The sequence below is a fragment of the Bolinopsis microptera genome, chromosome 9 (genome assembly GCF_026151205.1).
Source record: "Bolinopsis microptera isolate Bmic1 chromosome 9, MBARI_Bmic_1.0, whole genome shotgun sequence".
Taxonomy (NCBI): domain Eukaryota; kingdom Metazoa; phylum Ctenophora; class Tentaculata; order Lobata; family Bolinopsidae; genus Bolinopsis; species Bolinopsis microptera.
The window spans coordinates 7,093,331-7,108,325 of NC_087080.1; the positions used below are offsets into that span (position 1 = coordinate 7,093,331).

General features: G+C 38.5%; 2 protein-coding genes across 4 annotated transcripts; one reads left to right on the top strand and one right to left on the bottom strand.

The window, feature by feature from the left end:
- Window positions 1–1,179: 1,179 nt before the first annotated feature.
- On the bottom strand, window positions 1,180–12,293 carry LOC134820593 (uncharacterized). Of its 3 annotated transcripts, none has more exons than XM_063831073.1 (18): window positions 12,087–12,293; window positions 11,768–11,842; window positions 11,476–11,606; window positions 11,122–11,245; window positions 10,862–10,954; window positions 10,624–10,748; window positions 9,879–10,486; window positions 9,664–9,720; window positions 9,419–9,522; window positions 9,188–9,291; window positions 8,842–9,020; window positions 8,524–8,699; window positions 8,280–8,349; window positions 7,330–7,449; window positions 5,738–5,866; window positions 2,505–2,629; window positions 2,252–2,362; window positions 1,180–2,037 (listed from the first exon to the last, which is right to left on the bottom strand). In XM_063831073.1, exons 1-18 carry the CDS (start codon window positions 12,222–12,224, stop codon window positions 1,699–1,701), a joined length of 2,808 nt encoding a protein of 935 aa, XP_063687143.1. In that variant the 5' UTR covers window positions 12,225–12,293; the 3' UTR covers window positions 1,180–1,698. The 3 variants fall into 3 exon arrangements, with proteins under 3 accessions (XP_063687143.1, XP_063687144.1, XP_063687142.1); XM_063831074.1 differs by having other exon boundaries at window positions 1,181–2,037; window positions 7,330–7,446; XM_063831072.1 differs by having other exon boundaries at window positions 1,181–2,037; window positions 7,330–7,461.
- LOC134820799 (uncharacterized) lies at window positions 3,433–5,567 on the top strand. The gene is made up of 3 exons (XM_063831428.1): window positions 3,433–4,619; window positions 4,826–4,993; window positions 5,203–5,567. Exons 1-3 carry the CDS (start codon window positions 3,455–3,457, stop codon window positions 5,283–5,285), a joined length of 1,416 nt encoding a protein of 471 aa, XP_063687498.1. The 5' UTR covers window positions 3,433–3,454; the 3' UTR covers window positions 5,286–5,567.
- Window positions 12,294–14,995: the final 2,702 nt, after the last annotated feature.

Genomic DNA, 14,995 nt, shown 5'->3' on the forward strand with positions numbered 1-14,995 from the left:
CGCAAGAGAACGTATTTTAAAAGTCACGTGACAGTCGAGTGTAGAGTGATTAATCATTATCCAGTATCACCCGGTAAACCTCGGTCCTTCATTTCAGTGTAAACTTTTACAAGATGTGAAGGACGGAGGTCAATAATAACCCCGAAGAAGTGAACGAGGAAGCCGAAGATCAAGAAAGTGATGATCATGCCATAATTTGACCATTGTTAATGATCTGGCCCGGCGCGCGCTACTTCGTAGCACTTGCTGTCGGGCCAGTGCATTTCGAGAAGAAAGCGGCGCGCGCTATACTTCGAAGAAATTTAGACGAGTAACATCCGTCAAGCCATAATGTGATATTTTGACGGATGTTACTCGTCTAAGTATCACATTATGGCATGATCAAGCGCCGCTTTCTTCTCGATGGCAAGTGCTACGAAGTAGCGCGCGCCGGGCCAGATCATTAACAATGGTCAATGTGATACGTAGAATATTTAATTGTATAACTTTAATTTAACTCGTTTTTTATTGATCCAAAGATATAGTTTTGTCCGAATCCGATGATAGAAATTACAATTGACTGAAATTAAAATGTTTTCATATCATAAATATGAGTTCGCAGTGGAATAATTTTGGAACAAATCTCAACGGACTTTAACTTGGACGGACCTTAAACGGACGGACTTTATTTGAACGGACATTAAAATTCACACTAGGACATCCAGCGTTCAATTAATGTCCGTTCATAAATAAGGTCCGATAAGGTACTTCAGCTAGTGAGTTATGTCTAATTGTAGAGTAAGACTGGATCTGGACGAGTCATTTTAGGGCCTACGAAATATTTTCCACCGGTATTTTGTCGAGCTATACATCCTGCAACCTTTGAACGTCCTCAATTTGCTTGAATCTTAAAATGGCGAGCTCTAGAGGCCAGTCTTACATTACTGGGCGGCGCTGAGCATGTCATTCCGCCTAATCTCTACACTTACACTTACAGTTTACTCATAATTCATAATCATGATATTGATTATATTATGGACATAAATATAATATTATTAGCCTGAGGTCCCCAGGTAAGTCTAACACTGTTACAGGTTCTAATCGGATATATATCACTATCAGAACTACTTTAAGTTAAGCTAGTGAGTTATAATGTCTAATAATAATGTACAATGTGATACATAGTATTAGTAAGAATATTGCGAAAGAAAATAATAAAAGATGTCTTCAATGACATACATTTGTTCATCGTGTTAGTAAGCATAAACATTAGTTAATAAGCTCTAAAGCTCAGTTTGAATTGACTCTATATTTTTAAAGCTTTTAGATTTAAATTAAGTTTGATAAAATTGGCTCTGATCACTTATACTATTCATTGCTTAAAGTTAAAACTAATTTCAAATTTCTCGAAAAAAGGAACAATCTGTTCGAGACATTACTGACGAAGTAACTGATTTTCAATCATTCCACGTTCTCATTGCACTGGCACGATTTTGGTGTTACTCATCTGAGTCATCACTATAAGTAAAATAATATTATTGGGAGTTAAATTAAACAACTGCGTGAAAACAATTAAATAAATTTACCGATAATACAATATAAGTAACTAAGGCTTGCTAGTATGTAGTAATCATCAATTAACTTTACTGGTAAGAATTTCAAATGAATACAGCAACGCAATAAAAATCTTAAAAACTTATCTCTGAATAGTGTCAGAATTTAGGTTGCACAAGATTGTACCACCTCTGTGATAAGATAATGCAACCTTTCGGCGACAGCCATATCGTCATCTTCATTTGACTCAACGACCCGCATTGGAAAAGATAAGATTGATTCCATCTCACTGCCCCTAAAAAATTCACTACTAAAACTGTCAGTTCTCTTTAAATTTATAAGGATATCTGGAGAAGCTGGAGGAGCTGATCTGTTTTCAGGATTATCCGTTCCGTTTGTTGTCGATTTAGAGAGTGGCTCTACCGTGATACAGGGCTCATTCAAACGGCTGTTCATTTTGTTGATGCTTTCCATGGTTATTAATGGTTTACCGTCGGTGTTTTCCTGAGGAATTTTAAAATGTGAAAGGACCTAGCACATCGGTGTAACAAAGAGTTCCCCCGCTATGCAAATAACGTTAATAAATACTCAGTGGAAACATAATATCGATGTGACCAATTGTTCAGCATGACAGCATTGCACAATTTCTTAGCCAAGTTAGTAGCGACATAACTGCGTAATGATGCTTTAAACAATAAAATATTACAAATTTCCTAACCTTGAAATGAACTGCCATCTCTGGAAAGGTCAAGGAAGTTATCAGTTCACATAGGAATTTTCTGTTTTTAGATGTTATCTCGTGAACAACATCTTCCACGTTTACTGATTCCTGTGTTAAATGTTGCTCAATTGTGACTAAAAAATTAAAAACTATTGAAAATAGGAACAGCACCGATGATTTCCACTGGAATGAGAATTGTTGCAATTTAAAATTAGGGCTTCGAATTTCGATCAGCCTGAGAATATTTTACCTCTCCAGATAAGGAATTCTTTGAGGTAAGATTATTGACTGTAGCCACAAGCGCTGTTGTCATCAACAGAGAGTCAGAGACGATCACAGATTTATTCAACAACTCCACTCGTCTGAATGCTCCTCCTTAAAAATAATTTAAATTATGTGTTAAATTGAGCTACTCATCTTTATCAGAACAATCAGATTATAGTGATTGATGGACAACATTGTAGTCCCCCTCCCCCATATTACTTAGTGTTATCATTTGGGTTATTTTCGCCACGACTCCTCTTAACTCTGAGATTTGCTCGGCATCTCTACAGTGTCGTCACCACAGACCAGCGAACAAATTATTTAGTACGACAGGATTTAGAATTTTTGCTCTCTCGCCACGGAGTGAAAATGGTGGACTATACGGTATTATATACGGTATATACCTTTCGTTTCACTGCTATTTCTGTATCATCCCCATCCCCAAAATCATCTCACGGATTTAGAAAACCTACTCAATCATCCAGTCAAACTTCAGAAGGGACTGGGATAAAATACTGATTGGCAATAAAGTTCTTTCTGCCATCTTCACCGCCTCACCTTTTTTTGTTAACTCGTCCTTTTTCAATTTTCTCGTTTCCTTCTATCAGTAAACCATTTAATATTCAGGGGTCATAATATGTTCTTATCTGTAATTACCAAAATGAAAAATTAATGAAATTTAGAGTCCCTTAGCGTGTAGCACTAAGCAACAGTATTATATGTTGTGTTAACTCCCCATACAATATTCAATATATTTGATTCCTTCCATCTGTAAACTAGTAGTATTCAGAGGTATTATTTTCTTATCTGTAATTACGCAAATGAAAATTTAATGAAGTTAACAGTTCCTTAGCACTAAGCCACGTTAATATTTTTCCTTTAACCCACTGCATTTCAAACTCGCCACATCCACCATTCGTTCACTGGCCCACAATCATGTTTTTGCTGTTGAGCCTCGTTACTTTGTCAATCGCGCCTTCCCGCGGAGCCGCAGGAAGTTTAGACAGGCTGAAACTACTGAAATTCGCTGATAATGGTCATAGCTATATCCAGTTTTCTCCGGATTGGAGAGCCTTGACCGACGTGGTCTCAGCTTGCGGGTGGATAAAAGACTTAGGATCTTCATCTAACGGCCGTACAATGTGGAGCCGTAACGGGATTTACGAGATGACTGTAACGGCAGATGCAACAAGGATATGCATTGCTGACGGCTGTATGAGGTTTCAAAGTAAGTTCTCTGTGCCGAAAGGCACATGGTACCACATGTGTAGTACATGGAGCAGGAGATCAAGAACTCATCGTCATTATATTAATGGTAAGGAACTTGGGTCACGACAAACAGCTGACAGGTCACTGAGTACTAGTCTCCCTCTCATTCTAGGAAGATGGACAACTAGTATTGACTATCCCTTCGGTGGGGAAATGTCGTATCTGAATTTCTACTCAAAAGAGCTGTCCCCCAGCGAGATAGTAAGTATGGTGGAACAGGGAATGTGCGTTAACATTGTAGAAGAAGACGAACACGAGTCTTTCCGCGTCATCAAGTGGGAGGATATGGTTAAACTAGAAAGGAGCGGGACGGTCACATATGTAGATATAGCTGAGTGTGAGGACTTCTTAGGAGCTATGACAAAACTAGAAGAATCAGAGCACAAGCTGAAAGAAACGGCTGATGAGCTGACGGAAATCCAACAAGAATTAAACTCAACAGTTGCAAAGTTAGAAGAGACCCAGGCAGACAATGAAGAGAAGGATCAAAATCTTGAAGACATCTCCAACAGACTAAATTCTACTCTCGTTGAGTTAGAGAAGTCGCAGGCAGATAATAAAGAGAAAGAACAAAATCTTGAAAACATCTCCAACAGACTAAATTCTACTCTCGTTGAGTTAGAGAAGTCGCAGGCAGACAATGAAGAGAAGGATCAAAATCTTGAAAACATCTCCAGTAGATTGAACTCTACCCTTGCTGAGTTAGAAGAAGCTTCATCAAGCCTTAACAAGACCTGGGACTGGAATATCTTCCTCTCTGAACAGTTTCTGAACAAAACCTTTACAGATGAACACTCCCAACTGCTTCACACTACTTGGGATGATATAGCAGGTATATATATATTACATCTGGGTGGAGATGGGTGGGGTGGAGAAGGGAGGGGGTGGAGAGGGGAGGGGGTAGGTGTACTATAAATAGTTAGACTAAGTATTTTGAGACTTTTCACTTACATCCCTTCCACCTGCAACTAGTCGCATATTTGATAATAGTTGTATTCTAAACCAAGTCTCGTTAAATAACACAAACAACAATTTCAGAGAGACTCGTCGGCATCAGGATCACAGAAGAGTTCCTGGAATTGTTGGAGCACGTTGACCCAGTTGATGACAGACCATGGTCTATGCTCTATTCTGAGAACTACTTCAACGAAATATTTACACGACAAATGGCGGATAGACTGACAAGCATATGGGATGGAATAGGCAGTAATAAGAAATACACATATCTTACAATTAATTATCTCATAATTAATTATCTCATAATTAATTATCTCATAATTAATTAACACCAGATTAAGCTAATGATTCTAGACGTATTTTCTTATTTTCCCTCTAAATAAGTTCAAATGTTTCCTCTTCCGACAACTTCACAACTTATCTCCCATGATTGAGTACTGAAAGTTTCGCTATTTCAGAAAAGTTGGTTGGAGTGACAATGACGAAGGAGGTGGTTGATCTGCTCAACCATGTAACTGACAAAAGTAACTGTGGAAACTAACAAGCTCCTGATATTCACAGCACTGCTCCTCTGATGCAACAAACATTCAGTGACCTAGTTACTTTGTCGTGTGGGGTAGCACGAAACTTATGCGCATGATTATGTATTATCGATCTGTGAACATTTTGGCTGTACTGATCATTTTATGCAGCATTTTAATACTGATTCAGAATGATTCATATTTTAAGTTTTCATTAAATAAAGTTTTCTTAAAAATAATGGCATGGATGAATATGACTATAGAGATCTTCCAAACAAAATACAATTTTGAACTAACTTACAATTTTGAACTAACTTACAATAACATTTTATTATTTGTTTCAAACCATCATGATCAAACTTTATAGTAGAATACGTCAATTGAAAAATCTTAAATGCGGAGAAAATATAAGATAAGAATAACAAAACAAACTTCATGCAATCATTGATAAATTTAAAGATTGTTAACATACCAACATCACATCCCAGGCTGTATGCTCGACGGTAGTTGGGTAGTTGTTTAACAAGGTCCACCAGTGCTACATCTGTCTCCACTGATGCTATCAGCTCCTCTAAGTGCTTGTGTATCTTGGTACTGTCGACTGTGTAGATGATTCATCAATACACGTTTTAAACAAAAATAAACATACGTGACTACCCACACGCAACCTCTTAATAACTCACGTTATTCGACTCCAAATTGCACCAAAATTTCAGAGATTATAGATATGGGTCAAACTTAGATTTCCTGAGAGTTTCGTAAGCCACGCCCAATTACAGTGGGCGTGGCGTGACACTCCCTCTTTTTCACTATTGTCTTCATAAAATGAGAACGCTTTAAGCTAAGAACTCAAAATTTTTTGCACACATTTGGCTTGATAATTGAAAACTTTTCCAAAAGTTTCAAGTTCATTGGTTAAAATATGGCTGAGTTATGACCATTTCAAAACTCATCGGATACGTGATCCGAGCACTCAGTCAGTGATCTCGTCACTTGGTTAATGGCCTGTTTGGCTCACATGCACCGCTTGATTGGTTGCAGCCTGCTTATGGGCCGGCCTATACAGCTGACAGCACCTAAAACGCTATCACACTTCTTCCTGTGGGGGTGGGTGAAGGACCAACTCTATAAGAGATATCCTATTGCAAACATCACGCAGCTAAAGCACCACCTGATCGACATCATCCATAATATGGACCCAGCGTTTGCTACGAACGCTTGTCGGAGTGTGAAGAAGCGGTGCCTCAAGGTGATTGCAGCTGGGAGACGACAATTTGAACATCTTAATTGAAATTATTGAATTGTTTTTGTGTGCGAATTTTTATTAGTTGATTTCATTTATTGATTTATCCTAAAAATTTGTGTTTTCCTTTCTAGCAAAGTCATCATCGGTATCCAATCAAAGCCTAATGAACCTCATTAATACACGCTAACGCCTTACTCTTGATCAGATTGGGTGACGAGATCACTAATTGAGTGCAAATATCACTGACTGAGTGCTCGGATCACATATCCGATGGATTTTAAAATGGTCATAACTCAGCCATATTTTAACCAATGAACTTGAAACTTTTGGAAAAGTTTTCAATTATCAAGCCAAATGTGTGCAAAAAATTTTGAGTTCTTAGCTTAAAGCGTTCTCATTTTATGAAGACAATAGTGAAAAAGAGGGAGTGTCACGCCACGCCCACTGTAATTGGGCGTGGCTTACGAAACTCTCAGGAAATCTAAGTTTGACCCATATCTATAATCTCTGAAATTTTGGTGCAATTTAGAGACGAATTACGTGAGTTATTAAGAGGTTGCGTGTGGGTAGTCACTTATGGGCCACCCCATAATAAATATAACTTGGTTGAAAAACTCAAGGATCGTTCACATAATATTACATAATATTACATATTGTATAAAGTATAAATCAGAAGAGAGGGGGATATGAGAAAACATGCGCTAGTTTCAAAACAGTAGCTCTGTGGCTGACGGAGAGTGGGACTCATGGGAGGGGTCTAAAATAACCAAACAATGGGTCACGTGATATGTGAACGTAGCTAACCATGTATTACGAACCATTTGGACTAGAAGCGTGCATCTTATCAGTTATATCTCCAAACTTTGTCACGGGAGCAGGAAGTCCCCTGGTAGCAGGCAGTATAACGGAGCAGCTTTTATCAGAATTCGTTGTTACTGCTGGAATATTATCTGAAGGAAGTCTGATCCAGGGTTACAGGATGAATAATAGAGGATATTACCATGGTTACTTAAACTCGTATGTTTACTGACAAAACGTCGCAACGATGATAACTGATTTAATGTTTTGTAACTCGAGTTTAGTCGAACATGTGATAGGATGTCAGGATGAACACATAATTTTCGGTAATGAATAATGAATTATACCTAACTGCTGAGTGGAGAGCATTTCCACATTTAGACAAAGTAAGAATTCAGACTTGTCAGCCTCGTCAGGTATTATTGAATCTAACCTTAAAAAGCACTTGCTATCCCTCCAAAATCGAAATGACCCTAATACATGGTAACTACTTTATATTATATCTCAAATTCTAAATCCGGTACGGCTCTGCACACATGATATCTCTCTCTACCATGAAACATGGCTAACCTTTTAAACTATGATTTAAAACCTAAAACTAATCTAAAACTCAACTGGGCTCTCCTATGTCACCAAACTAAACCAATAAGTAATTTTAGATTATTATATTTTTCTATATTTGTATAACAAGTATATTGACGTAGTGGATGGTTGAGGGGGTTTCAAGCACAGGTCACTCTCAAATCCTAAAGATAAGCAGTGGCCTTCGGCACTTGAAACCTCTTCAAACCTCCCCTGATTTATTTATTATTGATATTGTTTGATTGTGCCGTAAAAATAAATATTTGTTTTATTAAAATATTTGTTTTATTAAGACTTTTTAATGGCTCATCTGTGTGTCTCTCTCAAAAAGGTTACAATTATTCCACAGGAAACCAAACTTATGAAAATAAACTCAGTAATTATTTACCAGGCTTTGGTTTGGGAACTCCGGTATTCTTGACGAGATTGTCCGTCATAGCACTCGCCAAATCAGCTACCTGAAGTTGGAAAAAATAAAGAAAACTCGACCTCACAGTCACTACACCGAACGCAGAACAGAAGCCCCCTAAGTTATACAACCTTCTTTCAACAAAAATCTCGCGACTGTCATTATCGGCTTTAAAATTTAGAACAATTTAAAAATCAATTATTCCAAGAACCCAGAAGTCTACCTGGGTATAAGACAGGTTATTTCCAGTCTGCAAAAGATCGAGAGTACTCTTAGAGAGATGACCAACAAGTTGACTGACAGTCTCGCTGAAATTGGTTGTGATTGACGAGGTTCCACTTGTAGACGCAGTGGACGAGGGGGTCGGTGTTTTCTGTTTTGGACTTCTTTTTGAGGCACCTGAAAACATGGTGATGAGTTATTTTGCAAAGGTTTGTTTCACTGACTTACGTTTAACTTGGTACTTCACAGAGCAATAACATTATAACAAGCGTGGAGCAATTAATTTAGAATATAGCAACAAAATCAAACACGTATTTACCAGAAATAACTTTGCGCCGTTTCCTGGAGTTGCTGACTGTGTCTCCAGAGGAGTTGCTCCCAGAGGAGGGTCTACTGGAGCGTGAGGAGCTGTCAGGAGGAGATAACTGCACTGAGTTGGGGAGCAGAGGACTGCCTTGAATCATGATTATCTTAGCAACCGTCATTGGTGGCGTGTCCCTAAAATGGTCAGGGGTGGTTGTAGGAAGCAAACAGGTTTAGGCATACACGAAGTGCCATCAAAAACTGTCTTGATCGCATGATTTTCGCACATTAACTGTGATATGGCCATCTAGCCTTGATTTTAAAATTGACATCATAATAAATCGTAACAGGTAAACAATTACCTGTGCAGACTGAAGGCTTGCATGATAACGTCAGAAATGACTGCACACAAAATAGTTAGCTCCTTATCTTTACAGCTCCCATCCAACAGCTGGTGAATAGTCACCTGAATATCGAGGGAGTCTATTTTCAAAAACTTACCAGGAATTTCTGGAATGGCAAAAATTTGGCGACTCAGTTTCTGAGAAAAATCAAAATTACAATTGGCACTGAAAATGAGAGACTAAGATTACCTTTGCTATCTGGGAAGCAAAGTTCAAGTCAAAGCTGGCGGAGTTTTTGAACATCCTAAATCCTGACAGTATCTCTTGATGCTCCACCATCCTCGTTTCTAAACCTAATGATATGTTAATTAATAACAATCCTGCGTAACAGCGACTCGCAGCTTTAGTGGACTTAATAGTCCCGAGTCTACCATAAAATTGTAAAATGCAAATAACAGGCGGTTGTAAAAAACAAACAACCCCAGAATTCTTACCGAGTATTTGTGCCAGCTTTGCGACGTGGTTTCTCGAAGGAGCCTTCTCTTTTTCAGCTGAGGGTAAGTATTTGCTAATTTGCTATTCACTAATAAACTATGTATATTAATAACTTTAACGAAACTACAATTACTGAATAAATAGTAATTAGTAAGCATACGAGATTAAAACACTGACACTGTTAATTGTTATTCGGGATAGTTTCATCACTAACCTATCACAGCAGTATTAATCACACACCCAACAGAAAGCTCAAACAATGCCTTGCAACTTCTCACTATCCAAACTCCATTTGCCGGTACGTTGCTTAAATCTTGCAGTTTTAACCGGGGTGAACTGTCTTTTGGCTGCATGGCGTCAACTTTGAGACGAGTTGAAACAAGTTGAGACGAATTCAGTCGAGGTGAGACGATTTGAGAGGAACTAAAGCGAGGTGAGACGGGTATGAAACAGGTTTGGGAGGTCGAAGAAACCCTCTCATTGTTGGAAGTTCTATTTCCAGAAGTAAGCACTAATTTCGTGTTTGAGTCACCGGAGCTTGCAGAAACAGGGCTAGAAAATGAAAACAGTTGAGGGGCAAGGCTTCTGGGGGAAGTGTGGTCTTGCTCCCGAAAGTGAGGCAGTTTTAGAGACTGCTGATCTCCACTTCCTGGCTGAGGAAGCCTTTGAGAAGGCAGGAAGCTCTGAGCGAAAGACAAAACTTTGGATCCGGACTTTTGGTTTTGAAACTCATTTTGTGGTTTAGCTGAGGTTGTGTAATGAGTCTGGTGGTATAAAGATTGCGTTGTTGCACGGCAAACCAGTGTTTCGTTTTCCCCGGATCTGAAAGTGAACGTAGGTAACGAAAATTCGTCCAAGAATAGCAACATGAATGCCAAATAATACGTTCCCGCTAACTCTAGTAGCCCACCAACCGCACTTTAACCGCGGAAATTTAATTAATCATTTCTTAAACTCACTCTTGCTTGACGGTTGATTGGGAGAGGAGGTTGATCATTCTATCTAAAGTGGTTGAAGGTAATGCAGTTAATGCAGCCAGAAGTGAGGCCTCCTGTTCGCTCATCTTATCTGGTTCTTGTAGGGGCTGAAGTTGCTTGTTATTATTTGGTCATAATGATCACCATAAACGGCTAATATTCCTTTTGAATCGCATCATACGATATAAAAAGAATTCCTCCAAAATAATTAGACACTGACCGTAAAATTAGAGGTATCAGAAGGTTCTGAAGAGGAATTAGAATCTGCAACTGATGGTCTTATCAGCTCTCTAAGCTGCAACATCAGATCATCCTAGATTCAAGATTGACATTAAAAATTAACGCCAAAACGTCTGATAAATCACCATAACAACGGGTGATATGACAAGTTTCAATCACTATTATAGTAGCTGGAATATTCATAATTTTGGGTCAGAAAATGTTGAAATCTCTTCAAATTAGTAAAATAAGGACTCTTACATTGGGGGAAGTCTTGGTTTGAGACAGACTACTGTTAGGGACAGGGGGAGGAGTGGCTTTTTTGGCTGTCGTTACAAACTTGTTGTAAACGTTGATGTTGTGCTGTATGCAGGCGTAACAGGGCCTGAGATTTTGGGTTAACTTACTACAATCACTATAGGTTAACCCCAGTCTCCAATGTAAATTCAAATAACTTTCAACAAAATTGAGGATGGAAAGATATGAAAAACGTGCGGCGGACGATGCTAATGTACATTCTACACACTATTTTCAACTCACCCTGTAGTTAACTCAAACCCTAAATCTAAAAATGGCCCTGGTCCCTATCTGGATGGGATGTATTAGACAACTAACCTAGAGAGGAGTTGATGGGCAGCCCGTTCATTGGTTGCTAGTCTGAGCCAGGCAGGAGGAGAGAAAACCTCACATATCTCTGTGAAGTCCTGTCTTCTGGAGGATCTCAGCAAGTCTAACTCTCCACAGATCTGCAAAGCGGAAATGGTAAATGAGATTACGTGGTCCAGTGAAGAGACAATGTTTAAAAGTTGCCAAATGTTTGATGTGGCTGCTCTGTCAGTACTACAACTAGAGAAATGAAAAATGGAAGGTTGTACTGCTGAAAATAGGTTTAAACAAAGACTATTACCTGCTGATACACGAAGCAGGGAATGTCAGGGACAAATGTGTTTTTTGACATAAGTTTCCTTACTTCTTCCTGCACCTGAAAGTGAAATCTTCAGCCAAACACCAACACACGTTAAACAATATTCAAGTCTGGCTCTATTAACGTGTCTTGTTAACGTCTCACCGATGCAGTTTATAAAACGGGCTATTGAGTTTTGGCTTACTTGAAGACGGGTTCCCGACAGGTGATCATCGAAAATGTGGAATAATATACATCATGGTCGGAAACTTCAACTTACGATAAACAATAAAGCCGATCATTATTATTAAAAAATGCTTACTTTTTGACATCTTTCCTCGAACGAAAGCTTCTGTCTCAAGTTCAGTCCTTTAAACGATAGGTAGATGCAGGTCCGAGCGAACTTGCAGTCGAGGGAGGGAATTGGGCTCAAACCATTAGCAGTGGGCACATCGTACATAGTGAGAAAACAGTGCGTGCTGTGATAGGGAAAAGTTAGAAGGCAGTTAATACAAGACTTTTTTAGGCTGTGGAGTCAAAGAATCTTCTATGAAAGCTAGTGAGAAACCTTTTCCATTTCTATCTCAATTAAGTGACTTAAGTCTCACATCCATATTCACAAGTCACACGTGAAGAAACATCAGGGTAATCGAGAAGCGAAAGAGAGTCTCGCTTGTTTCTGAACTGTATTAAGACCACAATTGAAATAAGCTTTCATTTGTTGTGAAGGGAACGACGTAAGCAATACACAGCCGATGATGTTCATTATTCGTGTAATCACTGATCACTGAGCCTGAATCACTTTTACGTCACTGATCTCCAGATCTCTCGTTGGCAAGGATAAGCTTCATTGCGGCAGTATGCTTATGTGATACCTCGAAATTCAGCTGAAGAGAAATATAATTTCCGAAACCTGCTAATTTGGAACCATAAAATTCATATTTCGGTAACCATCACAACTCTGATAGTTAAACATTTTGGAACGGTTGAAATATAACTCTTTACTAAAGCGTAAAGGGCATGAATAGCCAAAAGGTAGTGTTTTTTATCCTTAAAGGGCGGTTCAACTTCAAATAATATTATTATTACGTATTATCACTTTTAGGCCGATTTAATCCCCTTCCGTAATCAGTTTTACACATATAGCTAATGTTATTGTGTTAAAATTACACTAGCGTTATCATTTAGAAAGTTAGAAACCCCCTCCCTACCAGTACCCATCAGTAATTAAGTAATATGTGAACGACCCCTCACTATTGCTACCATATTTAGTCCTGCAGGAGATATATAATATCTAAATAATTTTGTGTGAAAAAAGGATGCATTTCCCCTATAGTACTACGACTACGAGTACGATATGTAACTGTGCATTTAGAAACCAAGACTGTAGAGTGTGGAGCCGGAGGTACACACAACTTTACATAACTTCAGTCGTTGTAATCCAACAATTTTGTAGATTGACTGACTATGCTTCATATTTTCAGGAATACTGGGCTTCATATTTTAATGTTCACAGAAACATATCCATTGCATGCTTGTTAAAGTTCAACAAGTAAATTCCTACTACGAAAAGATAAATTATCACGCGGAAAATAATAACTGAGTCTAGGGAATAGAGTCATACCGTAACAAAAACAAAGGAGGACTGACGAACTACGAATGGCCGAAAAGGTGATACGTGAAATAAGACCGGGGCAGCCAGTTGGCAACGTAAAGAGTGGTTAACATGCAAATTTGTAATGGCTACATGCTACCTAACAAGCATCGAACCTCCAATTTGTGTCACGAGATATCCCTTGGCAACCACGTGGTATTACTTACATGTCCGTGTCACGTGATAGGTGGGTGTCATGGTAACTGCATAGCAACCACCTCCCATATTTCGTGACACGTGACGGCATCCACCTCCCATATTTCGAGACTGCGACACGTACATGAGATGAAGTGAGGTCAGAGATAGTGAAATACTCATGGATAGTTTATATAGCTATCATACAGGGTGGGCCAAAAGTCAGTGTGCAAACGTTGGCCTTAATAGCTCAGTCACTGAGTGCCCAATTGAAATACTTCCTTCTGGTATGACTTAGTACCACCACTGGTTCGAGGAATTTGTCAACTCGAAAAATATTCGCGTTCATTTTTTTCAAATGGAGGTTCATTTTCACATTTTTTTGATAGTTTGGATAATCGGATCAAGCTAAATGTTATTGAATTGTGTTTGGCCATTCGAATTACGTTTGCCCTGAAAGAATGAGAGTTCTAGCTTCTCAGATGACCGAGATATGAAGCATAACAAGCTTGTTCATTACGTGTGATCAGGTGATTGGTTTACCTAATCACGTGATAAGGTGACCCCGTTAACTACCCCGTTAAACATTATGGGAATTGTTAAGGGTGCCCAATTAAGGTGTCGTGTCACGGTGTCACATAATCACCCAGTCAATTTGTTAACGAGATACACAAAATGCTTGTTAACTTCGTCATTTCTAATCCGTTTTGCCTCATTTTTTCAGATCATATGCAACATTTGATAATCTACCGTCTCTAAAAAAATTAGGCGTTCAGGATTTTCAGAGAAAACAATATAGGTGTTTTAATATTGAATGGGCGTGGTCTAAAATATTCGAATTTTCAAATTTTGACGACGGAATCCTCGAACCAGTAAGTACAGTATGCCATCTGCAAAGCAACAGCTCTCAAATATAAAACTCAGCGGAGGTATAAGACCCAACGTTTGCACACTGACTTTTGGCCCACCCTGTATTTCTATACCTATCCTGTTCCTGTTGGATATGGAAATGGCGAGGAATATTGAAATCGATCAATAAATGTTTAATTTGTAGACTGTCAGCCCTGGATCTATAAATTTTGTAAATTTCCCATTTCCGTTCGGCGAAGATAAAAGAGCAAAGAAGGAGCAATCAACAAATAAATGGATGTCAAGGAAGAATTCGATTTGATCTGCACGATTTCATATCAGGGAAATACCAAAACTAATCACAGTTATTGATAAGGATCCGCCTGCTTGTTGCAAAATTATAGGCAGCAAGATAACTGATATCAATTTATACAAGTGTGTATTGAGTTAATGATTGAAATTTAAACCATTTCGTTGTTAAATGTGTATCAAATCTTAAATCTTTGATTACAACAGGCATTGTTTGGTATTTGCAATATTTACATTTTTACAAAACTTTAAACTCTGACAATTCATGAAGCTCAATAATAAAC

Coding starts and splice junctions, on each gene's coding strand:
- LOC134820799 (XM_063831428.1), top strand. CDS start 3,455: ATGTTTTTGCTGTTGAGCCTCGTTACTTTGTCAATCGCGCCTTCCCGC. Junction 4,620..4,825: donor TACTTGGGATGATATAGCAG/GTATATATATAT, acceptor CAACAATTTCAG/AGAGACTCGTCGGCATCAGG. Junction 4,994..5,202: donor CATATGGGATGGAATAGGCA/GTAATAAGAAAT, acceptor TCGCTATTTCAG/AAAAGTTGGTTGGAGTGACA.
- LOC134820593 (XM_063831072.1), bottom strand. CDS start 12,224: ATGTACGATGTGCCCACTGCTAATGGTTTGAGCCCAATTCCCTCCCTC. Junction 9,523..9,663: donor AAAGCTGGCACAAATACTCG/GTAAGAATTCTG, acceptor ACATATCATTAG/GTTTAGAAACGAGGATGGTG. Junction 5,867..7,329: donor GCACGCTTCTAGTCCAAATG/GTTCGTAATACA, acceptor TCATCTACACAG/TCGACAGTACCAAGATACAC.